We start from the raw sequence: 27562 nt of genomic DNA, 5'->3' as shown, positions 1-27562 counted from the left end.
GGACATAGCCAAAGAGATGTGGGATAAGGAACCTACGCCACATAAGAGTGTCATTGAGCATGGGGCCAATATGCAGGACTGAATTGCAGCGGTTATGCCTATAGTAAAAGAGCCGCGTATGTAACAAAAAGGCCACGTTCCGCTCCTTTAAAGCAGATCTGGTGTTGGTTTTGGTGTCCACCACCGAAAGCAAGCTTATGGCCAAGTGGCATGGGCCATATGAAGTTTGGAAAAAAGTGGGGGAAGTAAACTACCTAGTTTACCAGCCCAGGAAAAGAAAACCTGAACCGTTGTATTACGTCAATCTGCTGAAGGTGTGGAACGACCGGGAGTGTATGCTTATGGATGTGACTCGAGACATGTCATCTGAGGACCCTTCGATATCGGCCCGGATGGAGGCCGAGAGAGGTAAAGAGACAGACACCATATCGAAACAGCAGCGGTGAGAGGTGAGGAAATTAGTATAAGAGTATACGGACGTATTCTTGAGGCTACCCAGTCGTGCCTCTGTCATCCAGCATGACATTGTCACCGAGCCTCACGTAAGGGTACGAATTAAACCGTACCGTGTACTCAGGCCCAGAGACAAGCCATCGTGAGGTATGCCATATGCTACAGGTGGGAGTAGTTAAAGAATCTTGGAGTGACTGGGCTAGCCTGCTTGTGCTAATCCCGAAGCCGTATGGATCATTATGATTCTGTAATGATTTCCATAAATTAAATGAGGTGTCGAAGTTCGACCTTTACCCAGTGACCGGGGTGGACGAACTGATAGAGTAACTGGGTCAGGTCCAGTACTTTACCATGCTAGATCTGACTAAGGGTTATTGGCAGGTGCCTCTTAAAGAGTCAGCAAAGGAAAAGACCGCCTTCATAAACCTGGAGGGTCTGTACCACTATGTCGCCCTGCCCTTTGGACTACATGGGGCCCCAGCCACGTTCCAGAGGTTGATGTACCTAGTGCTGGAACTTCATTGGAAGTCTGCATCAGCGTACTTGGATGACATCATCTTTAGTACTGACTGGCATACCCACTTGTCCCGGGTGTAAGCGGTAATAGATCAAGCCGTGGGCTTGAGGGTGAATTCCAAGAAACTTGAGGTAGGGCTCGATGAAGCCCGTTACTTGGGATACGAGATCAGCCGTGGGGTTATCACACCCCAAAGAAATAAAATCGAGGTTATTCAGAACTGGCCCCGACCTGTTACCACCATCGGGTATTACCGGAAGTTTATACCTAATTTTTTGGGGAGAACAACACCCCTAACTGATCTCCTCAAGGGAAAGAAGTCGGTCATGGTTTGGTCGAACCCCCAGGCAGAGGAAGTGTACGAATCCATGAAGGTTTTGCTGTGTGGACAGCCCGTCCTCATTAGCCCCAACTTCCAGAATTGCTCTATTGTACAGACGAATGCCTCTAATGTAGGCCTAGGAGCGGTCCCTTTGCAGGAGGTGAACGGGGAGGAACATCCGGTCACATACCTAAGTAGGAAACTCACCTTGGCTGAGAAAAATTATAGTGTAGTGGAGGAGTGTCTCGACAATAAGTAGGCCTTGGAATCCCTACGCTATTATTTACTCAGTCGACCGTTTCACTTGGTGACAGATCATTCACCCTTGGTATTGATGAGGAATGCCAAGGAGAGGAATGCTCGGGTCATCAGATGGTTTCTATCCCTGCAGAATTTTAATTTAATATCGGGTGGGAAAAACGCAGGGAAATGCGGATGCCCTGTCACAGGCCCCCTGCATGGTGACAAGTGTTCAACTCCACAAGCTTTAAAGGGGGGGATATGTGAGGCAGTGAGGGGGATCATATGCGAGGGTCGATATGTATTCCCTAGGATGCAGACGGAGTTCTATTAGACTCGCTGAAGTGCCTTGTGTTCACAGCAGGATGCTTGTGAGTCACAAGGAAAAATAAAAGTTTGCACCTGGAAAAGCTATTTGGCCTAGGCAGTGTTCAGGAAACCCCGTTAAGGGAGTTTATTTTTGGAGTGAACTACAGGATGGTAGTGGGGAAGTTCGCTCCCTCTGGACCGGGTCTTACATGTGGCCCATGGCTACATATTCCATTTTAAAAACCCTGCAGCAAAGGGTTGGGTGTGTCTGTCTTGCTTTGCAAACTTGCAGAGCATATGGCTCTGCAAAAGCTCAACAGGTGTGAACATGGAGCCAAGCAAAGCCAAGAGGCCTGGCAGCCTTCAGTGTAGCACGGTGGTGCAGTCGCCCACGGCAACCGGTCTCGGATACGGACTGTCTTGTTTCCCGGCTGCAATCCATAGGATACCGTGTGTTTACGTTGTGAGTTTTGGACAATTAACCCCTTCGTGACATGCACCGTACTAGTACTGCGCTGCGGCAACTGCAATTGTGCCAGCCGCAGTACTAGTACGGCGCACCGATCACCGCGGTCTCACGCTGAGCGCCGCGGTGATCGGGTGCGGGTGTCAGCTGTATATGACAGCTGACAATAAAGCTGCTTTATCAATTTTACCACACGTGGAACGGTATAAACGCCCCCCTAAAAGAATTTCAGGAATTGCTGGTATTTGTTCATTCCGCCTCCCAAAAATCGGAATAAAAAGCAATCAAAAAATGTCATGTGCCCGAAAATGGTACCAATAAAAACGTCAACTCAAATCTCATATGATTCTGTTGGCCAAAATATGGATAAATTATAGCTCTAAAAATGTGGTGATTTTAGTGTGTGACGGCTGCCAATCATAAAAATCCGTCAAAAAAACGCTATAAAAGTAAATCAAACCCCCCTTCATCACCCCCTTAGTTAGGCAAAAATAATAAAATTTTAAAAAACGTATTTATTTCCATTTTCCCATTAGGGTTAGGGTTAGGGCTAGGGTTAGGGCTGGGGTTAGGGTTTCAGTTAGAATTGGGGGGTTTCCACTGTTTAGGCACATCAGGGGCTCTCCAAACGCGACATGGCGTCCGATCTCAATTCCAGCCAATTCTGCGCTGAAAAACTAAAACAGTGCTCCTTCCCTTCCGAGTTCTCCCGTGCGCCCAAACAGTGGTTCCCCCCCACATATGGGGTATCAGCGTTCTCATGACAAATTGGACAACAACTTTTGTGGTCCAATTTCTCCTGTTACCCTTGGGAAAAAAAAATTGCGGGCTAAAACATCATTTTGTGGAAAGAAAAAATTATTTTTTAATTTTCACGGCGCTACATTCTAAACTTTAGTGAAACAATTGGGGGTTAAAAGTGCTCATCACACATCTAGATAAGTTTCTTAGGGGGTCTTCTTTCCAAAATGGGGTCACTTGTGGTGGGTTTCCACTGTTTAAGCACGTCAGGGGCTCTCCAAACGTGACATGGGTTCCGATCTCAATTCCAGCCAATTTTGCATTGAAAAGTCAAACGGCACTCCTTCCCTTCCGAGCTCTGCCATGCGCTGAAACAGTGGTTTATCCCCATATATGAAGTATCAGCGTACTCAGGACAAATTGCACAACGACTTTTGGGGTCCAATTTATCCTGTTACCCTTGGGAAAATAAAAAATTTGGGGCAAAAAGATAATTTTTTGTGAAAAATTTTTTTTTTTACGGCTCTACATTATAAACTTCTGTGAAGCACTTGGAGGTTCAAAGTGCTCACCACACATCTAGATTAGTTCCTTAGAGGGTCTACTTTCCAAAATGGTGTCACTTGTGGGGGGTTTCCACTGTTTAGGCACATCAGGGGCTCTCCAAAGGCAACATGGTGTCCGATCTCAATTCCAGCAAATTTTGCATTCAAAAGTCAAATGGCGCTCCTTCCCTTCCGAGCTCTGCCATGCGCCCAAACAATGGTTTACCCCAACATATGGGGTATCGGCGTACTCAGGACAAATTGTACAACAACTTTTGTGGTCCAATTTCTCCTGTTACCCTTGGTAACATAAAACAAATTGGATCTGAAGTAAAAATGTTGTGAAAAAAAAGTTAAATGTTCAATTTTTTTTAAACATTCCAAAAATTCCTGTGAAGCACCTGAAGGGTTAATAAACTTTTTGAATGTGGTTTTGAGTACCTTGAGGGGTGCAGTTTTTAGAATGGTGTCACTTTGGGGCATTTTCTGTCATATAGACCCCTCAAAGTCACTTCAAGTGTGAGGTGGTCCCTAAAAAAAATGGTTTTGTAAATTTTGTTGCAAAAATGAGAAATCGCTGGTCAACTTTTAACCCTTATAACTCCCTAACAAAAAAAAATCATGTTTCCAAAATTGTGCTGATGTAAATCAGACATGTGGGAAATGTTGTTTATTAACTATATTATGTGATATAACTCTCTAATTTAAGGGCATAAAAACTAAAAGTTTGAAAATTGCTAAATTTTCACAATTTTCGTCAAGTTTTTGTTTTTTTCACAAATAAATGCAAGTCATATCGAAGAAGTTTTACCGCTATCATAAAGTACAATATGTCACGAGAAAACAGAATCACCAGGATCCATTGAAGCGTTTCAGAGTTATGACCTTATAAAGTGACAGTGGTCAGAATTGTAAAAATTGGCCGTCACTCAGGTGAAAACAGGCTTCGGGGTGAAGGCATTAAAACATGTTTGTTTTGAACTTTCCTGGATCATTGTCTGTCTGTCACACTGCACCTACACCGCTGCACCACAGTGGCCTTAAAACACTTTTGCTATGGGACCCTATGATTTCTATGTACACTCCTGCTTAGGAGCATAATTACAATACAGAGGCCCTGGGGATCATTATTATAAGGTTACACAATGTGGATGTTATAGACTGACCTGAGTTGGAGTAGTGGTTTTGCAACCACTAGGGGCAGCACCGGCAGATAGTGTAGTCAGGAATAGCCAGAGATCGGTACCTGGTAACAGAAGTATAACCTTGAGGATAAGCAGGTGGAAAGAATTTTGACTAAAGACTTGGCGCTTAATAATCTTGCAAGGAAGGAAGTGCACTGCCAGGTTTAAGTAGGGTGTTCAATCAGGAGATCACAGGGTTGAGTCACTCAGGGTGGAGACATTCAGGGACAACACAGCTACTAGTATCTGGGTTAGCAAGGAACTTTCCAGGGAGCTGAATTGCTCAAAGGGAAGAGCTGTTGGCTGGTGCACAAGGGCTGCTGGGTTCGAGTCCTGACGCTACTCCCCTCCTTCCAGGATGGCTTCTGGACATCTCACTCGCTGGCTTCTCTACATGTCACTGATGAAAGGCTCTTGTAAGCCTGGATGTATGGACATTGCATCCCGGCTACCATGAATTAACTATTGTTCCGTAACCCTTCCTTTGCACCAAATATTGTAATCTTTCTCTAAATATTCTAGAGTCCAGAATTTTATTCACAATGTACTTTTCTTCACCATGGACTTTTTCTGTTGGAGGAGGTGGCTGAGTTCTTCCTGGAAACAGGTTGTCATTGAATGATTTGAGCAAGGGTTAATTCATAAGGGTGAATTTTCAGGCTGTTAGGAAGTTGAAATGGAACTCAACTGGGTTAATTTGTTCAGAAATTTGAAAATTCTTATTCTTATGAATATTTGACCCAGCTTAGGAGACAGTACGTTCGTTTGCAGATGTTTTATAGATAGGCAAACCTTGTCACCAACTTGAAGGGTAGAAAGGGCCTTGCGATGTTTATTCACTGTTTCTTTGCAATCTTCTTGGGCCTTTTGTAACATCTCAATTAGTTCTTCCTGAGCTTTCTGCATCTTTGTATGTCTGTCAGTAACATCAGGAATCAAAGTATTGATGAGATATTAGGAATACATACTGGATGCAGGCCATTGTTAGCAAAAAATGGCCTTAGGGATGGAGAACTGTGTTTGGAGTTATTAAAGGCAAATTCTGCTGTTGGTAAATAGTCCACCCAATCATCCTGTATGTAGGAAAAAAACATTGTAAGTATTGTTCGAGGGTTTGGTTAGTTCTTTCAGTCTGGCCATTGGATTGTGGGTGGAAGGCAGTAGACAAATTGACAGTAACTCCTAAAGTTGTGCAAAAGCTTTTCCAAAATCTTGATGTAAACTGAACACCTCTATCATAAATGACATTGTCAGGAATTTTAAAGCAGCCTAATAACTCTTTGCCATTAATTTGGCTGTTTGTTCAGCAGTAGGAATCCCTTTAGTTGGAAAAAAATGGGTCATCTTTGTGAGCCGATCCACCACCACAAGGATAACATCATTAATGAAGTGATGAAAAGGTGGGGTGTAACGCCGGTGTGTTTGTGCCTTGTTTCTGCCACCCAGTGGGGCTTTGTACCCTGGCCTTCACCTGTGTCTCTTGACCACCCAGTGGGGCTTTGTACCGTTGCCTGAGTCCTTGTTTCTGTGCCTGGTCCCGTTCCTGACCCTGTCTGAACCTTGTCCTATACCTGTGACTGTTTGGTTCCCCGGCGTTACTCTGCATGTTTGTGTTTTTACCCTTTGCTCTTTTCCCCCTAATCAGCTGGGATACTGTTGACTGTTATCTGTATGGATGCTGCTCAGTTCCCTGCTGTGCTGCGCAGCCGTACATGTGTTGTAAGGTCTTTGCTCCGGGGCACGACCATCCGCGTGTGCGGTCCCTGGCTGCTGCTGTGGAAGCTATCCGCGGTTTGTGAGGTCCTCTGCAGCTGGTGCATGACTTTCCAAGGTGCCCAGGCTTGCAGCCACTGCCAGGTGCCTTAAGCCGCAGTTCCTGTGCTTGCTATGTTGTACTGGTTTCTGTCTGTGCTTAGGATGTGCGCGGCCGCACCTTCCCCGCTTTTATTAGGGGCAGTGTGTGTGCTTGAATTGCTGTCCCCAGCATATTGCTGAGGGGCAGCTCCTATTTAAAGTTCCTCTTCCCTATTGGGCGTTGCCAGGGCTTCTCATTAGGCTTCTTAACCTAGCCATGTGTGTGTTTGGTCCTCCTGGTTGCTCTTGGTCTGCCTGTTTTCCAGCTCCTGTTCTGCCTACTATCAGTTCTAGGAAAGCTGATGTCTTTGTCCCTGGACCTGTCCTGTCTATGTGTTGGTACCAAAGTCCTTGCCCTTGAATCTGGTTTCCTGCTGTGTGATATTCCTGAAGTCCTTCTGTGCCTTGAACCATGTACCCAGAGACTGTGAACTTTCTGTAACCTGTGTCTTGAGAATAAACCTGTGTTCGTCTTCTGAAGATGGAGTCCGGAGTTCCTGCTGAGCGTCTACTACGCTGTGGTCAGCTAATTATGCGGTGCTAGCTCCGTCCAGCTCCAGTCCGTTGCTGCGGTGCTTGCACCATACAGCCTGAGTTCCTTTCTAGGTCGTGTCTGATGTCCGGAGTCTGATGACACCTGTCTGATGCCTGGAGCCTGATGTCCGCGCTGAGCATGTACTATGCTGTGTGAGAAATATATCTGGGTACCGTGTTAGCCAGTAGATAGAAAAATATTTAGAATTGAGAGTCCTCAGTGGTTGATACCTTTTAATGGCTAACTGAAAAGATGGTAACAAATTGCAAGCTCTCAAGACTACACAGGTCTCTTCATCAGGCAAAGGCTAAAACAAATTCTGAAGAATCACATATTTATGCACAACAGCATAGAAAAAAAAAAAAGGGAAAAACCATGGATAAGACAGGTGACATGAAGCAGAATTACCATGGGTGATAAACAGTTATGTCCATAAATATTGGGCCAGTTCTTAGATAAGGATTGTTTTATTGGGGTCTCGTTCTGTTGTGATGACCCCACATGGTCTGAGGGGCAAGTTCCTTAGTTGATGTAAAAAGACATAAATCCGTGTGACACATTCATTCCTGCAGTGAAAGTGTCAAAGGTCGTCATCAGTTTATATTCCCAGACTCTTCTGTCTCTCTGGGATTTGAAGCTACCCTTTAACACAAGTAATTTCATGTCCATAATGTTATGATTTGGGAGACAAAAATGTATTGCCACAGGTAGATCCATTCTTCTTTCTCTTATTGTGTGGCGGTCTAAGCTTTTGCCCTGTCTCCCCCACATACAGACCCCCAGTTGGACATTTAGTACAAATAATTAAGTACACCACATTAGAAGTGACGCAGCTGAAAGTACCTGGGATCTTGTAGTCCTGATGTGAATTGGGGATCTTTATCTTGTCCGTGGTCATTATAAATGGACAGGTTTTACATTTTTTCTGGTTGCAAGGAAAGGTTCCTGCAGCTGTTGGAGAGGACAGAGAGCTCTTGACAATGATGCTTCTTTGGTTTGGGGGCTGCCTAAAACACAGTAGTGGGGGGTCTGGAAAAATGGATTGTAAGCGGGCATCTTTTTGCAGTAAAGGTTGTAATTTCCGTGCAGCTCCCCTTAGCACCTCTAGATTTGGATTGTAGGTAACTACTAGAGGCACCCGGTTATTTTCTTCTTTAGCTTTGTAATGTAGCAGGTGATTCCTTGATATTCTGGTGGCTCTTGTAATCTGGTTTTCAATTGTTCTTGGATGGTAGCCCTGATTCAAAAAGGTCTTTCTGAGGCGACCAAGGTGTTCATCCCTATCCATTGGGTTGGAACATATACGATTGTACCTGATGGCTTGGCTGTAGACAATAGAGTTTTTTATGTGTTTTGGATGGAAACTGTCCCATTTAAGGTATGTTGGACGGTCGATTGGCTTCTGATACAGGGATGTCTCTATTTTATTGTTCTGCAGCTTAATGATGGTGTCCAAAAAGTTAATTTCAGTGCAGGAGTAGTTGAGTGTCAAGTTGATGGTAGGATGAAATTGATTAAACTGTTCATGGAACGTCTTTAGCTGTGGCTCAGACTCCGTCCAGATGATTAAAATGTCATCAATGTAGCGGTAGTACGCCAGAGGCCTGGTGGGACATGACAAAAAGTCACTTTCAAGCTTGGCCATGAAAAGATTTGCATACTGTGGGGCCATTTTACTTCCCATTGCTGTGCCAGTCTCCTGTAGATAGATCTTCTTGTCAAATTCAAAGTAATTGTGGGTGAGGATGAATTTTATAAGTTTCACCACAGAATTTGCATCAGTCCCTGTGTTTTCCGGGAAGAATTTGCAGGCATTTAATCCATCCTGGTGTGGGATATTGGAGTACAAAGATTCCACATCCATGGTGGCCAGGATGGTTCCTTCTGGTAGAGGACCTATTGCTGATAGTTTATTCAATAGGTCAGTTGTGTCCTGAATGAAGCTGGGTGTATCCTTTACCCGGGGTTTAAGAATACCCTCTAGCCTCTAGACTGGGGCTACACGACCTTAGTTATGACACCTGTCGTGCGGCCAACGTTCGCTAGGTGTTGTAACACCATAGCACAATACAAGTGAGTGGGGTCACATTGCGACCTTGACGGTCCCGCGATATTGACAAGCAAGTCTCAAAATGTCCAAAGGTGTCACATTTTTTTCAACTTGCTTGTGATGTCACGTGACCCCATTCACTTGTACTGCACGGAGATGAATCAGCAACACCTAGAGAACTCTGTCCAAAGTCGCCATGTAGCCCTTGCCTATTTTTTCACAAAACCCCTTGAAAATGTAGTGAGGATTTCAGTCATTTCTACCTGACTTTTTTAACCCCATGACTTTTTTTTAACTTTCCTAACACATTAGTGGGCAACTTGGTGCGAAGGCAGCAGCATGGTGTGTGGTGGCACCTGCTGTCGAATATTGGCACTAAACCCTTGGCAAGAGCAGAGTACATTTCCTGAGGTAAACCCGTCTTGCAGGGACAATATGAGTATGTGCGCACCGTATTCTCGGAAGTGTCACACGAGCCTCCAACACTAATGAATAGGGGCCACTTGTCACTTGTGACAGGACACGAGTGATAACGTGACAATGTACTTCGTGTTATTTACACTCTCCAGCTCCCACCTCTCAGAGCGGGGTTTGTGCCTAAAAAGGCGCCTATACTTTGGCGCTGCCCTCACCTCCCCTCCCCGCTATTGCACTGCTACCCTGAGGCGAAGGCGCCTGCGCACGGCGGCAGATTTGGCGGGAGGGGGGAGTGCCGAGTGCGCTTTTGTCTGGGGGAATCTTTTTTTTCTGCGCCGTCTTTCATGTGGAGCTGCGCCCTCCTCCCGGCTGCTGCCCGCCCTCTCCCCTCCTCGTATACACCTCCTGAGAAAGTTTCATAGAGCTCCAGCCACTTGCGAGAAGTACATTCACCTTCTTGCTCAGCCTCCCCTGACCTTGCTGTAAGGATGGCGAGGAGACCGAGGAACAGGTAATAGATACATGAGAGGACCGCAGCTGTGGACATGGCCGGACCTGACCTGCAATGCACTGCTCTGTCAAAGTTCCTGAGAGAATGGAAAGCTATGAGGCTGCTGTGTCCGTGGGTGACATTGGCACTGCAGGTGGCATGGAGCGCTACAGTGGCATTCCTGGTGTACATGGCAGGTACCTGCTGTGTGGGCTATGTGGTGACACTTGTGTGCAGCACCCTTGCAGGGCAATGTGATCGTGCGGCAGGTGCACGGGAGATGCCCGGCTCCACATGTCCCACGCGTGGGCGCTGATCAGCTCTGTCCAGCACACGTGGATTCTACAACATGGATGCTTTTGGTTTCATTTCGGGCACTTTTCCTGGACCTTATTCCTGATGTGCCACCTGTTCCCGTGATCGCCCCTGGCAGGCAGGTGGAAGGGGCGGCAGTGATGCTCAGGGTGATGCCCCCCAGCTGGAGTTCTGCTTTCGTGCCCATGTGTAGCAGCAGGCAGATGTCAGTGAGGCTGATGTGTGCACAGGCTCCGGGCTTGTGTGCAGGGGACACATCCAGGAGGCATATTTAATACTGATCTATGCAGCACAGAGCTGGGAAAGTAAACACTCAGCGATCTGCCAGAAGCATCTGTCACATTAATATATGGGATCGTTGTAGGGAATGCTACCACAGCATGGGGCATGCATCTAGATCCTAATACTCTCTATACTGGACTGCTGATCACTATATGGAGCTTCCATCATGCTTCACCGGCTGGCCCTGCGCATTAGCAGCTGTGGTTAAAGGCAATGGTTGTTATCTGCCAGCTACATGTGCGTGCTGGGCATTGATAGAGCGTTGGCATCATTTATGCTCTATAACAATGAATGTGCACTGTGATAGTGTAGTCCATTTCTTGTGCCACCAATGGTGGACTGTTCTATGCCGTTCTAAATGTTAAAACGTTATTGCCTGGTGTAAGCTATGTTGCTTTATTGCATGTACACTGCTAATTTTATGTATGACAGATTGTGTCCTGCATAGAAGGGGATAAGCACCCCATAGGACCATCCAAAGAGTACATTTGTCTTGTCCTATTTGTAAAAGCGGCAAAATAACAGCCCCCACCCATCTGCCCATATATCATCACCTCTTCGACCATTGCATAACGGAGTTCCTTCCAAAGCTAAAAGTTGCTGCTTACCTTACTCTAACCACACAGTGTGATGAAACCGTCCCTTTTCATTAACCCACTCCCCTCGCCCATGCTTGGATGTCATGAAGAAACAATGATAAAACAAGTCCAACTGCCTCCAACTATCTGCAAACTCTATCTCTACAAATGTGAGCTCTTTATAAATGCCATCTATCACGGCAGATGATCATCTCTCACTCTCATCAGGCAGTTTCATTTAACATCATCTCTTTCCATAGTGATACATCTGGTATAAAACACCGTCAATCTACATGCGACAAGAGGGCAACTTTTGAAAGAAAGCGTTTCCTCTTTGAGACTTGCCCGCTGTCCTTAATGAAACCTGTACCCACATCTTATTCTAGTGCACTTGTAGCCTGGCAGTTTTAGGATATTGTTTTATAAGCAAAAGCATAGGGAGTTATTGTGAGAACTTTGTGAGAACTTCATCATTTTCCTTTCACTTAAATATAGCTGACGGGGAAATCCCTTGGTGACAAATTAGGCTGCATAGTAATAATAGTAAAACATTAGAAGGTATTTGATTGGAGAGGGTCTCGAATAGATCACATCGCATGCTAAATAAGAGTCTAAATGAACCTTGGTGTGTCAGATAAGGAATGCATTATTGACTTTTAACTTGGTCGCTCAGCAGTACTCTTGTAAAACTGTCTTTGTCTTCTATGACCATGAACTGCAGGCCTGTTGGTTTTTGTGTTTGTGTACAAAACAGCAAGATAGCTAAGGCTCCTAACAAGATTCACAAAGGCATCTTGTGCCGTGTAGATGACTTTTCTTGATTACATTTTAGCAAAATGTCAATAAAGAATAAATATTGAATTGCTTAAATATGCATTTACGTGTTTATAATTGGGTTTTTTACATATTTGTTTAGGGCAATTGTAGGAAGGCCTTCAAATTGTTTTCTCGGACATGATAATAAAATGCTAGAAAGCTGTACCATAAGGGGTTTCTCTTTCTTAACTTATTTTACTCCGGAGGCTTCCTATACATAAAAATAAAATGGTCAGCAGTACTTGCTACCTGACACTCCAGCACTAGGTCTCTATTGCTGTCTTAGTTGATACCCCTGCAGAGTTGACGTCACATTGATAGCACATGATCACTGGAGTTAATCAATGGACTCATCCTTCTAGTGCTGTCTACTTCAGCATTCCTGCTTAGTACAGTGATTGGCTGTAGTGGTCACGTGATTTTGACTTGGTGTCAATGCTCTAGCCATATGAACAAAGACCATTGGCAGCAGCACAGGGCCGGCTATGAGTAACTCTCACTTTGTTCAATGTATGTATAGAAAGCTTTCGAAGTAAAAAAAATAAAATATTACCGACAACCCCTCTTTACATATATACCATAGCAGAAGGTCAAAGTAAACTTACTTTCTTTTATTCTAGGTTGTTTTTTTTTAGTGAAAGTGAAGACAAAAGTTTGGACTGCTTCCAGACAAGCATAAATGTTTGAGTATTTTATAAAGCAGATAAAGAGTCTTAGGACCTGCTTGTGTAAATGACACGTAATATCATATTCTTTTACTGTCCACAGACATTCAGGTTTATTTTTACTTTATTAATAGAAAGGTTGCCAAATGTGCAATTTGCCACTCATCTGACAGCAGAAGCAGGTCTGAACTTGTAGAGCAATGAGCAGTCTGCCAGGACCGTACTCTTGTATCTGTGGATACCAAAAACAGTAGAACCTGTTCAGAGTATCAGTGCAGTAGAATAGCGTGCAAAATCTACTTGACGGACATCCTTGTCCCTTTCTGTGTTATTGTGATTTTTTTAATGTGAGAACTAAGTCTTGCCATTTTTGTCATGAAATTTTCTTTCTACAGTATATACAGCTCAGAGGAAGAAGAAGATGACATTGAAATGTATGAGCATGATTATGATGGCCTGTTGTCCAAAGGAAAACGGCATTTGGGCAAAACGCGGTGGACCCGTGAAGAGGTAGGTATAAACATGAATGGCTGGTGCTAATACAGTATGTCTTTATAACAGTTCTAAATATCACATTGTTTCCTCAGTGATATATTTTGTACACAATTACGGTATGTCTCATTGAGTCTCACTCTGGCATTCCAGGTCCTAGTTTTGTTGTAAAGTGGTTGCTTGGAGAGTGACAGGGAGTGACCTGTTTCTTTGTGTTAACTGGCAACAAATCAATTATACTGTTAGCTGATTTGATAAAATCATATCTTTAGACATGGAAAATATATAGGATTTTCAATTTTTGGAAACTACATTTAACCCATGTAGCCATTGTGCACATTGTTTCATACAGTTCTGCATAAATTTATCAATATATTCCTTACTTTTAAATATATAGTAAAGTAGAAAATATTGACTTAAATTAAAGGGGTTGTCCACTACTTGCACAACCCTTCTCATTCCCCATGCTTGGCCCAATTAAAATAAAAAAGCTAGTACTTGCCACCTGGCACTGTTCCAGCGCCCTGAGCACTCGATCTCTCACGGCTCACGTGAGGTTGTTACGTCATGTGAGCCCTGTGCCCGATTAGCTCCGGCTTCACTGTGCCTGCATTCGAATGTATAAGTAATAACCGGAAGTGAGAGCTGCGGCTGGCCACTCACACCCTATTAAATACTTATACGTCTGAAGGTGAGGACATTATAGCAGTCGCTGATTGGGCACAGGGCTTGCGTAACGTAACAATCTCACATGAGCCGCAGGAGAGCGAGTGCCGCCACGGGAGGTGAGTATAACCTTTTTTATTTTAACAAGACCAAACATGGGGAAAGAGAATGAGTTGTTCAAATGGTGGACAACTCCTTTAAGGAATATCGACTTTGTGGGATGTAAATAAAATGTGCCGATAGCATGGCTCCTCTTATTTACAATTTCTTTTATTTCAGGATGAAAAACTTAAGAAGCTAGTGGAACAGAATGGAACAGAAGACTGGAAAGTTATAGCTAGTTTTCTTCCTGTAAGTCACATTACTTTTCACTTTGACCATCAGAATTATGGTGTAAAAACTTTGAATAGCAGCAAAGTTCTGGCGCAACATGAGGCTGCGCTAAAATTGTGTGACTTTTGGCATTTTTACTCTTTTTTCACCCAACTCTGACAATGTTGGCAGAGCTGGAACGGGCATGGCAACTCCAGCTCATCAAATTCATGAATAGCAATGGCGTTCGCTGTGCCACAAATCTTGCTCCAGTCCCTGGCTGTAGTAAGATTTGTGCCGAGGTGCAAACGGGTTTATGCCACTTTTCAGATGCTCCTAAATCATTAAGAGGCGTGCACAACTAAATGAATCATTAGATATCAGTCTGTAAAAATATTAGTACTCCTGAATAAGGGAACATATTTATTTCTTGTTTTTTTTTCCTAAGAACCGGACAGATGTTCAGTGCCAACATAGATGGCAGAAAGTGTTAAACCCTGAACTTATAAAAGGTCCATGGACTAAAGAAGAAGATCAAAGAGTAAGCTTTAGCCCATTTTAATCTTCTGTATTGCAATTTCCAGTTCTTTCCTTTTCATTTTGTTTTCATTTGATTTCTAGTTAAAATCTCTATTAAAATAAAATTTGTGTTATATGGAAGTTTAGAGCTTTTCATAAAAAAAAGTAACTAGCTGATGTCTGCGTAAACATACATGCAAGCAATTACACATTTATCTATTTTTTTTTTAAGGTTATTGAACTAGTTCAAAAATATGGTCCGAAACGCTGGTCTGTCATTGCAAAGCACTTGAAAGGAAGAATTGGCAAACAGTGCAGAGAGCGATGGCACAATCATCTCAATCCAGAAGTGAAGAAGACCTCTTGGACAGAAGAAGAGGACAAGATAATATATGATGCTCACAAACGTTTAGGAAATAGATGGGCTGAAATTGCAAAGCTTCTGCCTGGGAGGTATTATAACATGGAATTTGTAGAGATTTTCAAGCTTATTATAGACTATTGACAGATCAATAAACTTTGAAAATGCATTCTTTTATCAAATTACGAAATTTCATAAAGTAGTAGATGTTTTCATGGCTCATCAAAAAGAGTTCAGACTGACAATATACGGTAATTTTTTCTAAGAGGTGTCAGTGTTGCCTATAACAAAAAAATATGTTACAGCTATATAACTGCTGCTGATGGAGGTACATGAGACTAGACCAGTGCATCAGCCTTGTTGAATACAAAAGCAGCTTTCCCATGTGAGGTGTTTTACAATTGTAGGAAGGTGATGGACTGGACTGGTCACATGACGCTCCACAAGCAAACATTTTATGAGAAATGCTGGTCAGTTTATGAGGAAAGCTGCACTAACAAAATAAATTATCCAATCCTGTAAAACACAGTTACCAGATTTCAACAGAGTTTTTGATTATTTTTTTTAGAATGTAGAATGCTCTATAACTAAGTTGACATTCCTAATATTGTCTTAAATCATTTTTGCAATTCTAATTTTTTTTTTTTTTTTAGAACGGATAATGCTATCAAGAACCACTGGAATTCTACTATGCGACGTAAGGTCGAACAGGAAGGTTATCTGCAGGAATCATCGAAAACCAATCAGCCTTCAGGAGCCACAAATTTCCCAAAAAGCAACCACTTGTTGGGCTTCACCACTCACACCCCACCTTCTTCGCACATCTCTCAAAGTAGCCATACTCCAGTGAACAACTTCTACTACCATATGACTGATCCTCAAAATGTAAGGATTTTTAAGTAGGAATATCTGTATAAAGTTCACTTTTGTTTTCATCTTCATTGGTGAAATACAACTGTGCCTTTTTATAGGCTAATATATCATGTGGGTATAACGATCTAAATTTTAACTTCCGGTGTTTTTTTTTTTTCTTTTTTGCGTGTTAAGCTGTTCCTCGCCTTCTTCTATTGTATAGCCATGTGAGGGCTTATTTTTTGCAAACAAGTAGTTTTTAATGTTACCAATCATTTTACCTCCCAGTACACTTCAAAATAGAGAAAAAGTGCGCATTGAAACGGCGGAAAAAGAACCCCACAGAACAATTCTGCCATTGTTTTTATTTATTTTTTTTAATTATATTTAAATTTGTGTTTGCTTTTGGCATGCATTGTACATTAAAAATGACCTGGGAACTTGATTGGTCAGGTAAGTAATGATTCTAACAATACCAAACTTGTAAAGCATTTTTTTATGTGAAGTGGTGAAAAAAATAGAAATGTGCAATAGAGTTCAGAGTGCTTTTTTGTCGAGATTAAGTTTTTATTGGTACTAATTTGGGTATTTTGGTCACTTTCTATTGTATTTTTGAGGGAAGGCATGGCAACCAAAAAAACCCAGCAACTATGGCATTTCTTTCTTTATGGCATTTACCAAATAGAGTAAGTGGATCTTGATAGATCAGACCTTTACGGAAGCGTGAATGCATATGGGATTATTATTTATTTTTTTTTCTCCTTTGTGAGGGACATGAGCCTGTCATAATTTAAAAATGTGTTCTATGTAAATTCAATACTCCACCATTGCAGTATGTAGGTAAAATGGTGATCTCCTATGAAGCCTAACCTCCAGCAGGCCCCTAGCTGCCATGGTTGCTGGGAAGGGGGGAGGCAATGCTGATCACGCGCCCTAAATCTCTGACAGCAACATTTTAAGGTTTTAGCAGCAGCAATCTGAGCTCTCTCCAGTCGCTACTGATAGTGGTGGATGCTAGCTGTCTTGTACTGCCGGAATTTGCTGGATATGGTGTGCTCAGCTCCATATCCGGTGTGAGACATAGAAGTACTTCACATTTCAGAAAGGGGTTGAAGCAAAAATTATATGTTTTTCCAATTTTCATTATAGTATTTTTAAATTAGAAAGTCTGCACTTCATATACTTTCTCAATTTTACATTTGAATATATACATGATGTATATTTTAGTTTAGGAGTTTAGTAAGGCAAGGAAATGCAAATCTAGCTTAGATTATCAGAATAATAAAGGCCTTTTAAAGAGTCCTGGGCAGAATCCTACCTGATTTGAATACTTGAAATGATAGTACAAACATTCATGCAAACTTTTCTTTTAACATATGGTCAAGCCTTTATCTTTTGATTCCTTAGGGGTATTATGTAAATTGAATCTTTTCGTTCCTCAGTTTGCTTATTAAAAACAGTACGAGTCTAGAAATGATAAAAACCCATAGCAATCTGGAAGATGTAATAAAATATTAGTACAAACCAATGTGAACTTATTTTATTTTTCTATATTTGCAGACACCTTATCCTGTTGCATTGCATGTTAATATAGTCAATGTCCCTCAGCCAGCCACAGCAGTTGTTCCGGTATGTATGTGTTCTTTTTTTATGCAGTTGGTGCAATTTAATTATTTCCTATTTTATAATGTACACATGTATAATTAAAATATTTCATTTACTCTATGTACATTTTCAATTGTTGTCAAGAAAGAAAGCCTTGGAATAGTTATATTACATTTCTGTTTAGGACCACATTACAAGAGTTAATTTACAGTGTAAAGAAAGTATGGAAAAGAGGAAGCAATGACTTGGCATGAAAGGGGAATCAGTATTACACTTTTCAGATCTGGATAAAATGTTTTGTTAGAGTAGACGTTATGTTTTAACACCTACTATAGTTTAGTAGTAGACAGCTGAATCCGTATAAGATGTTTCTGACTTGAATCCTTGATTAAAAATTATGCAAATTGATTTGCAGATTCTAGTCTAGAGGCCATGTCTGTAATCTATTGCTTTTGGACGAAATCCATGTAACCTGACAACATATGCTGCGCTTATATTGATTAGCCTGCCTAGCACGTTGTTACGTGTCACTCCGCAACAATGATATTGAGGCGAGCTGGCTAATCAAAAGAGGTGTCATGGACGCCATCAGGCAAGGGCAGTTCACAGGAAAATATGGCCACAGGTTACTGACATAGTCACTGGATCTGATCTTGTGAATTGATTCGCAGGGCCATCTCTTCTCTTGATAGTAAATTAGTTGCCTTCTTGTAGAGACACTATAATGATGAAGATCCAGAAAAAGAAAAGAGGATAAAAGAATTAGAATTATTACTCATGTCAACAGAGAATGAACTAAAGGGACATCATGCATTACCGGTAAGACGCATGTAATTTAGTACTATAATAGTAAACTTTTATTTGTTAACAATACTTTTAGTAAAATACCAACTTATTTTTCTCCTTCCTTGGAAGTTCAAAGTGTACTTTTACCACTAACGGTTTTAACAAATTTATTAGTGAAATTTACATGTCCGTGGTTTACACATTGATCCAGGAGTAAAGATGCAGGAGTTCAATTTTGTATAGCATTATTCTAGTTTAGATGCTGTTAGTCTTCAAACGGTTTAAATACCTACAGTATTTGACTTTGCCACTTCAATATAGTTGTAATATAAAGTAGTAATTGCAAGATGACACAACATATAGCAACATTTTAGGCACAACACTGCATTGATGAAAGGAAACATCTTGACAACTGTTTCAGAAGTGTAAGGTCTTTAGATGATGCAAGAGCTTTTATCGGGACTCTAGCTGTGTGTGAGACACCTTGAGCAATTTCATTGTAAGTTCCTTCTTTTTTCTATATTTTTCAATTTTCACCCTGTCTTTGCAAAACAGAATCATGCAGAAGAATATCCTGTATGGCACAGTACAACAATTGCTGATAACTCTCGGCCTCATGGCGATAGTGCTCCTGTGTCCTGTCTTGGTGAGCCACATAACTGTACTCCTTCTCCCCCCATGGACCATGGATGTCTCCCAGAAGAAAGTGCCTCACCTGCTCGATGCTTTGGTGTTAATTTATTAATACAGATGAAAAACTTGCCTGAATACTCAGAAACTCTTCAGCTTATAGATTCTGTAAGTGGTACATGGGACTTTGACTGTTAGGTGTGATATAAAAGTGTCTACACTGATTAAATATTAAGAGTAAAGCATTGCCTCATTAGCTAAGCCTAGTGATCTTTACTGTTGCTGTCCCAAAATGTTGGTTTATTTATTGCCTTCTTACATTTATAAATGCATTTTAGACACAGATAATCAAATGTAGTTTTCTATAAATTTACTTATAGAATGTACTTAATGCATGCTGTCAGTGATAAGATGAGGGTGCGTAGCACTGTTGAAATAACTAGAGAACGTGTTGTGCGTTATCTATAATGGGTATGGTTGTAAATTGGTATGTCTTGTCTTGTTTCTTACATGGCAGAAATTACTTGTTTATAACATTATGTTGATTAACTGCATAAAAAGCTTGTCTGTCCTTTTCAAGCTTAACAAGACTGCATGTGCTTCTTTGGTTTAGAAGAGTTTAGCATTACATTCTGTGGTGCTGCCCACAGTTCTTTTTTTTACTGTATTGCAAACGTAAAGATTCTGAGAACATGAATATTGTAGTCCTTGCACTATAACAGAAGTCATCCGTATTGTGAACCTACCTCCTTATAAATTAGGAAGTTGTAATAAATAGATCTGTGCTTTGAAATGTTTTGGGACTACTGTTTGAGGTGGCACAATACATAATGTTAAACGTTTCGTGCCTCCTACATTGTTTTCAGGATTCTTCATCATGGGGTGAAGTCAACAGTTTTCAAACCAATGAGCAAAGAGGTTCCTCACCCAGCAAATCTCCCTCAACTCGAGACTCAGAGCCTACAGAGGGCATGGGCCTGTGCAGCCCAAGATATGCACCTGATACAAACAAAAGTATGTTGTATCGGTATTCGTTCGTATCGCCCAACTCCCTAAATTCATTAAAAAGTACCTCATCGCCGCTGATCATCTTGTGCAAAAAGAAAGGGCGTCTGACTTACTTAGCCAGTGGAGACAGCAGTCCCTTAAACCTGTCTGACATCGTCAGTTCTACATCAAAGCAGTCCCCTATCAAAAGCCTGTCTTTCTCTCCCTCTCAGGTAGAATAAAACTTCTGCAAAGTTCTCACTAATTCTAAAGAGTCACCAAAGAATTAACAATATAGAAACTAATTGTTTGGAAACAATGACTAATTCTTATCACACTCATTGATTTCACATCATGGTCTAAATTTTACCAGTATCTCTTGTGCTGGTATTTAGTTTTGCACTGGGAAGGGGTGTAATGGTGTTGGTGTTTTTTAAGTCTTTGCTTCTACCTGTCATTTGTTTGGTGATGGTATTTAATAACATGTCTGTTAACAACTGCTTGTTTTCTTCATTTAACACTGTAACCCTCTTAATTGTTTGTGTGAAAATATATAGAATTTTTCAGTATTTTTTTAATTTAACTAATATCACTGATTAACCAGGTTGCCTCTTATTTCCAGTTTTTAAACACCACAGCACATGACAGTTTGGATATGGAGCACCCGAACCTAACATCTACTCCACTTTGTGCCTCTCATAAAACTACTATAGTAACACCTCTTCACCGCGACCACACACCACGACTTCAAAAAGAAAATACCATGTATGTTGTTTTGTTTGTTTCACTGATTTTTCTATAATATACCCGTTAAATATATTAGTTATCGCCTGTAGGCTTTAATTTGTAAGCATGATAAAATTATGAAATAAAAATATAATTTCTAGAGAGAGAAACTAAAAAAGTATTTATAGTATGTGCCCGCTGTCTATATAAATAGTTTTTTGCTGAGTGTTTTTCCCACATATATATTTAGCATTGTGGTATGTGTGTCTTCTTTGTTTAGACCTATTATTTTGGTTAATTTGTGTTATATTTTGTTTGTTTTTTAATTTAGTCTTCGAACGCCAGCTATAAAAAGGTCACTTTTGGACAGTTCTCCAAGAACTCCTACACCGTTTAAAAATGCCTTAGCAGCACAAGAATTCAAATATGGACCACTTAAACTTTCGGTAAGTTGATATGTAAATTGTGGCTAATTTTATGAAGTAGTCAGAAGGTGCATAACTTTCTTTGACATTAACAATTGTTTGGCATAATTGTGATGATTTATCAAATCCAATACCAATTGTCCAGACTCCTCTGGCATTTCAAATGTTGGACACACTGTGTAGCTTATATACAAAAGCTTTGTTACACGTCTCTATAGTATTAGTAAATATGTACCAATGTGTTTTACCATTCAATATTTTTACCTTGTATTTTTAGCATCACACCCCTTCACACCTTGCCGAAGACCTACAGGAAGTAATTAAGCAGGAGGCTGAGGAGTCTGGCATTGTACCTGATCTCCAAGAAATAGAGGAGCCAATGTTAAAGAAAATCAAGCAAGAGGTAAAAAAAAAAAGAAGAATTCTGTAAAGAATTGTGATCTTTTGTGCTACAAACAAAACACACAGGCCCTGATTCATCAAAGTGTTTATGGCAGAACTTTGACATATAACACTTTGAAAAGATTTCAATGACGTCTGCCAAAATTTGCTGAGCTAGGATTGAGCGTGCCGACACATGCTCGTCTAATTCTTGAGGAATTGTGGCATGCCTAACACCGCAAATCTTACTCCAGTTCCTGACCAGAGTAAATGAGTGACGAGGCGCACAGCACTTTTATGATGCGCCTGATTCTTTAAGGTTGTGCACCTCTTTATGAATCAAGCGCCTCTGACTTCACCGCGCTGCCTCATCAAGACTGGTGTGATCAACCCAGGTCATGATGAATTAGGGTAATATTGCCAGCACAAATTGCCATGGTATGTAAAGTGGCATTTAGTTAAATAACATTTTTAAATAGGATTCATTACGCTATGTTTTGTTTTTGTTTTTTTTGTTTTTTTTAAAAAGAAAATCACTTTTTTTTTCTGTGAGCAACACCAGTACCTGCATGTTTAATTATGTTGCACATTTCAGAGGTTTTGGTCAACAGCTTCATATCAAATGTGCAAGGCCTTCAGGTTAAGTCAAGTAGTCAGAAGGGGCATAACTTTCTTTGACATTAACAATTGTTTGGCATAATTGTGATGATTTTTGAACTCCACTGCTATATATAATAAAGTACCTCACCATGTGCCAGTAGTGCTACCATGCACTACCAATACATACAGCTCTTGTCACAATTATGGTTACTGCATGAAAATGTTGATAGAACTGCTTCTGCGATCAACTGTATCCTAATTTTCACCAATCCAGTTTTTCCCCATTAGGCCGGAGACACACTGGTGCGAGATACGGCCGAGTCTCGCTGGTTAAAAGCAAGCTGTGGCACCGGCACTCTGGAGCGGAGCGTGCGGCTCCATAGCAATACATGGAGCTGCACGCTCAGCTCCGGAATGCAGGTGCCACAGCTTGCTTTTAACCAGCGAGACTCGGCCGTATCTCGCACCAGTGTGTCTCCGGCCTTAAAGTCTATCTCAGACCATAATTTCTTTTCCCTATTGCTAGCAAAGTGAAGGCAGGTACCTAATTTGTAAACCTAAATTTAGAAAGGCACTACAATGGGTATTAAGAGACTTATCAAGCTCCAATAAAATGTACAATATACAAAAAATTGTATAAGATATCACTGTTACTGGTAAAATATATTTTTAATATAATAATTTTTAACCTTGTCATTTAAGACATCTATAATTCCAAAATAAACATTTTACAAATTGCATCTAGAAGGGTATGAATAATTATTTATTTTAATAGCATTTTCAATGTTTGTAATTTTAATTACAATTTTATTTTTTTTCTCTTGAGGTGGAGTCACCTTCTCCGAATCATAAATTTAGCCATTTTTTCTCCAGTCTGTGGGAACAAGAGAACTTGACTGCTCAGTTGTTCACACAACAACATTTTCTGGAAGATACTCCTGTAAGTGCAATACTCAAAAATAAATAGAAAATCAATTTATGCCATCCTCGTAGACACTGACTACATTATGTACTAATAAATAAATATAGGTTTTTTTTAATCATATGCCCTTTTGTAAAATTCCTATATCTGTAGTTAATAGTAGTTAATAAGTTAATAAAATTTGTAGCTGCTTGTTTCCATGTATTTATCTCATTGTAGAGATACTTCTCCAGGAACTATATTCAATTGCCAAAATGTATGATACTAAAATCCCCTTTAAGGCAGCAGTCAATATCTACTGTAGAAATTCTTAGGCCTTGCCTTTGTTTTTCTGGCCATAGGATGGTACAAAAAGGCCAGAGAGAAACTGATGTGGGAACTAATCCCACAGAAAAGAATCGTTCACTTAGGCTACTTTCACACTTGCGTTGTGTGACGGACATCGCAATGCGTCGTTATGTAGAAAAAACGCATCCTGCAAAGTTGCCCGCAGGATGCGTTTTTTTCTCCATACACTTGCATTAGCGACGGATTGCCACACGTCGCATCCATCCTGCGACGGATGCGTCGTGTTTTAGCGGACCTCCGGCACAAAAAAAGTTCCATGTAATGTTTTTTTGTGCGTCGTGTCCGCCATTTTCGGCCCCCTCCTCCCCGGAACTCACAATGGGCAGCGAATGCGTTGTAAAACTGCATCCGCTGCCCACATTGTGCTACATTAACACACTGTCCGTCGGGCCGAAGGTTTGCGACGGCCCGTACCGACGGACTAGTGTGAAAGTAGCCTTATTCAGCGCATTAGCTGTTGCACCAGTCCCTTCAAGGAGTTAGAGCAAAACATGTTGCGTCTTTTTTTTTTCTTTTTCCCTATTCGCCTCCATGATTTTGCAGTAGAAACTTCAGTTGTTGAATAACAACCCCTTTATTGAACAGTCAGGATGAGTTAGTGTCTTTTGTATTTTCAGAATCTTCTTACCAGTTCATTGTTAATGAAACCTATGTCTGATAAAGAGGACCACAGAGTGAAATGTATTACAGCACCCAGGAACAGATCGCTGGCAAGCCCATTACATGTAAGTGATTACTCTCATCTTCAGCTAGTCATTCAGTTACCCAGCACTGACTGCCATGATATGCTTTCCATGGCTTTCTTAAATGCAAATCTATGTGTTTATCATTTTGTACCAAGCTCAGTGCTGTTCACCCAAAAGTGTCTTTCCTTTAATAAAGAAACCGTTATTCTGGAGAAAGAACAGCAAATTAACAGATTTTACATGTTACATATTGTTTGGTATAGTAATAGAAAACTGTCAGATTTAGTTTTTCTGTAAACACGTTTGTTAAAAATATGAGGATATATACACTTTACTAGCTGTTCCTGACAAAATGTGTGAAGCATTGTTAATCTGATTCAATTAATGCCCATATGAAGTTTCTATAATAGCCAGGCATTACATTTACACAAGAATCTCATACTATTAAGAGAATTGTAGTTTAATTTATTTTTCAAAGAAATCAAGGGTATTGTAAAACAATTTACTAACAATTTGACTAAGGGCATGTTCACACTTTGCAGATTTTGCTGCGGATTTTTCCGCAGCGGATTTGGAAAAACCGCATTGAAAATCCGCTGCGGTTTTCGCTGCGGATTTTTCTGCGGATTCCTCTGCGGGTTTCCAACAGCACTTTCCTATTGGTGCATGTTGAAAACCGCTGCGGAATCCGCAGAAAGAAGTGACATGCTCCTTCTTTTTTTCCGCAGCAATTCCGCGCGGTTTTTAAAGGGATTTTCTGCAAAGTGGGAACAGCGGATTTTGTTTTCCATAGGGTAACATTGTACTGTACCCTGCATGGAAAACTGCTGCAGATCCGCAGCGTCAAATCCGCAGCGGATCCGCAGCAAAAACCGCAAAGTGTGAACATAGCCTTAGACTGTGACCATTAGGAACAGCAACACTAGACACAATTATGAAAAAGAATAAATGTCATTCCATTCTTGTGCTAAAATAAATGTGTTTTCTCTCAACAGCAGTTCAGCAGTGCATGGGATGCAATATCTTGTGGAAAAATTGAGGAACAGAAGATGTATTCAGAAATGTATCACAAATGTATGAAAAATGTATCAACACTTGTCATGTGATGACAGTGGGGTCAAAAGAAGCATTATCATAGAAACACTTCATAAAATTTGGGATTTTTTTGTAAAATTCCTCTACGTGAAGCTCTGGGAATGTTCTTAATTGGGAGATTTTTGTTGTGGTACAACAGTTGGGAGAAGCACCAAGTGCATTTTGTTCTTGTCACTGATCTTATAGTTGGAGGTTCATCTGGTCAGCAAATAATGCTGGCAGATGCATATTTCCATATACATAAAGTGACATTTCTACCTATATCGTTTAGGTGAGGCGCTGATATTTAGTGTATTTTACACAACATTTGAATATGTTTAGAAGATCAAACTTATAATACCAGTATTGTTTATAGAAGAAATATGGCATATATCCTAAACAGGAACTCTACCAGTTTCTGCCTAATTGCCTACTGATTCAAAGAGAAGCAAGCATTACTACAATTGTCAATATTTATCACACATGCAAAAACATATAAAAGGGAGTCATTGTTTTTACTATTCTTAACTGTACATTACTTTTTTCTACAGTTTTGTAAAAATGATTGTGTGTCTGCTCTGGTTTGTTTTATATATATATGCACACATCTTTTTAGCTTGCTTTAAATGGCTACTGACTGGAATTTTTTTCTAATAAAGCAAATTATATTTTTATTCACTAATTTAATTTTTTTTTATAAATTGCCAATATTCTTTTGGTGTTTTTATATATTATTGTTACCCCTTGCCCTGCTGCTATGACTGTAGCATGTAGACATGCCAGCAATGTGATGACATAATTGGGATATGTACAAAATAATAAAGACGGCTGTGCTGATGTCTGCTTTATTATGCACTAGCATTTCATTAAAAATGTATGTCTTAAAAACAATTATTTACATTTACAAAAAAAAAAAAAAGAAAGACAAAATACTGGGAGATTGTTATAAAATTGCACCTTCATTTATTTGGGAGAAGACTGCATTTTATGTGTTGTGTTTTTTTAATTATTATTATAATTTGTCTGTTTTTATAAGAATTATATCATATAGACTTGGTTTTCTACCCAAGGAGGCATTTTTATTATTTTGTACAGTTACTGCCTTTTATTTGGACTTGATGAGGAGAACACTGTATTATTGGATTTTATTGTTTGTGACCTTTGAATTTGCTGCCTTAAATGATATTGTGCAGCATAACTGCACTTATTTTGTACTGCCTTTGTAAAAAATAAAAGAGTGTTTTGTAACTTGTTGCATTCCCATGCTTTGCTGTGTTTAAGGGTTTTATTCTACAAATGTTTTTCATTTTAACATATGGGTTAGGTTTTTTTTTTTAGTTCTGTGATCTGAATACAAATCAGGGCTTACATGTAACATTTGAACTAAATGATGAAATCTCAACATTAAGAGAAAAGTGACATATTGGATTCTAGAACTCAAACCCAGAACTATGTCAATTTCAGAATGCCAAAGGAAGAAAGTACAGATTGGCAGATCTTTTAAAATTCGAATATGCCAGTTTTGCCAAAGTGCATAACACTTTAGGGTCTCTTATGACTGTATTGAACCTATTTTGAGTTATTTAATGCAAATATAGACTTATTAATGTCCAAATGACCTATGTGTCTAGGGGAAAATGGACAGTAACCAACACCCAGCTGAGCTCCTATGTCACTGCCTTGATATATGATGAGCTCAGAGGACTGTAGACCTCACCGAAAGAACTCTCTGTCAGGCCAGTCTCACACGTCCAGATAATTCCGGTACCGGAAAAATCGGTACCGGAGTTATCCGTGTCCGTGAGCTCACGTGGCATATCAGTGTGGCACACGTGCCGCAGCCGTGTGCTGCCCGTGTGCCGACTGAGTACCACATGGACCGTGCACGAGACAGCGCTACAGTAAGCGCTGTCCCCAGTGTGGTGCTGAAGCCGCCATTCATCCCTTCTCTCCAGCAACGTTCGCTGGAGAGAAGGAATGAAAAATCAATTTTTTTTATTTTTTTTTGTCTTTAAAATAAAGATCCTTGTCACCTCCCCCCTCCCACGCCCTGTGCGCCCGCCCACTGGAAATAAAATACTCACCCAGCTCCCTCGATGCTTCCTCTCAGCGCCGCAGCTTGTCCTGTATGAGCGGTCACGTGGTACCACTCATTACAGTGATGAATATGCGGCTCCACCCCTATCTTACAATACAAAGGTGACATCAACCCCACAACTTTTACCCCACTTGCCACCGCTACAGGGCAAGTGGGAAGAGCGAGGCTAAGTGCCGGAATTGGCGCATTTTTGAGATACGCCATTTCTGGGGCGGCTGAGTGCTGATGTTTTTAGCCGAGGGGCAATATCCATGGTCCTTTCCTAGGCTATTAATATCAGCCCGCAGCTATCTGCATAGCCTTTGCTGGCTAT

General features: G+C 40.8%; 1 protein-coding gene and 1 long non-coding RNA gene across 3 annotated transcripts in view; one reads left to right on the top strand and one right to left on the bottom strand.

Moving 5' to 3' along the window:
• Window positions 1-4997, bottom strand: part of LOC143809824 (uncharacterized) — a 124730-nt gene extending 119733 nt beyond the window's left edge. Inside the window, exon 1 of the long non-coding RNA XR_013222475.1 lies at window positions 4760-4997. This is a non-coding gene — a long non-coding RNA (uncharacterized LOC143809824). The remainder of the gene's footprint in view (window positions 1-4759) is intronic.
• Window positions 4998-9993: 4996 nt separating this feature from the next.
• On the top strand, window positions 9994-26056 carry MYB (MYB proto-oncogene, transcription factor). 2 transcript variants are annotated; one of them, XM_077289322.1, is made up of 16 exons: window positions 9994-10144; window positions 13175-13289; window positions 14217-14288; window positions 14698-14790; window positions 15001-15221; window positions 15783-16014; window positions 17542-17610; window positions 18301-18405; window positions 18928-19170; window positions 19869-20222; window positions 20612-20754; window positions 21047-21161; window positions 21418-21543; window positions 22948-23061; window positions 24009-24116; window positions 25073-26056. In XM_077289322.1, the coding sequence occupies exons 1-16, from the start codon at window positions 10122-10124 to the stop codon at window positions 25181-25183; spliced, it is 2244 nt and encodes a 747-aa protein (XP_077145437.1). In that variant the 5' UTR covers window positions 9994-10121; the 3' UTR covers window positions 25184-26056. The 2 variants fall into 2 exon arrangements, with proteins under 2 accessions (XP_077145437.1, XP_077145438.1); XM_077289323.1 differs by lacking the exon at window positions 19869-20222.
• The last annotated feature ends 1506 nt before the right edge of the window (window positions 26057-27562 follow it).

This window comes from Ranitomeya variabilis, chromosome 2 (genome assembly GCF_051348905.1).
Source record: "Ranitomeya variabilis isolate aRanVar5 chromosome 2, aRanVar5.hap1, whole genome shotgun sequence".
Taxonomy (NCBI): domain Eukaryota; kingdom Metazoa; phylum Chordata; class Amphibia; order Anura; family Dendrobatidae; genus Ranitomeya; species Ranitomeya variabilis.
The sequence above is the reverse complement of the archived record's forward strand: the minus strand, read 5'-3'. Positions and strand labels throughout refer to the sequence as shown.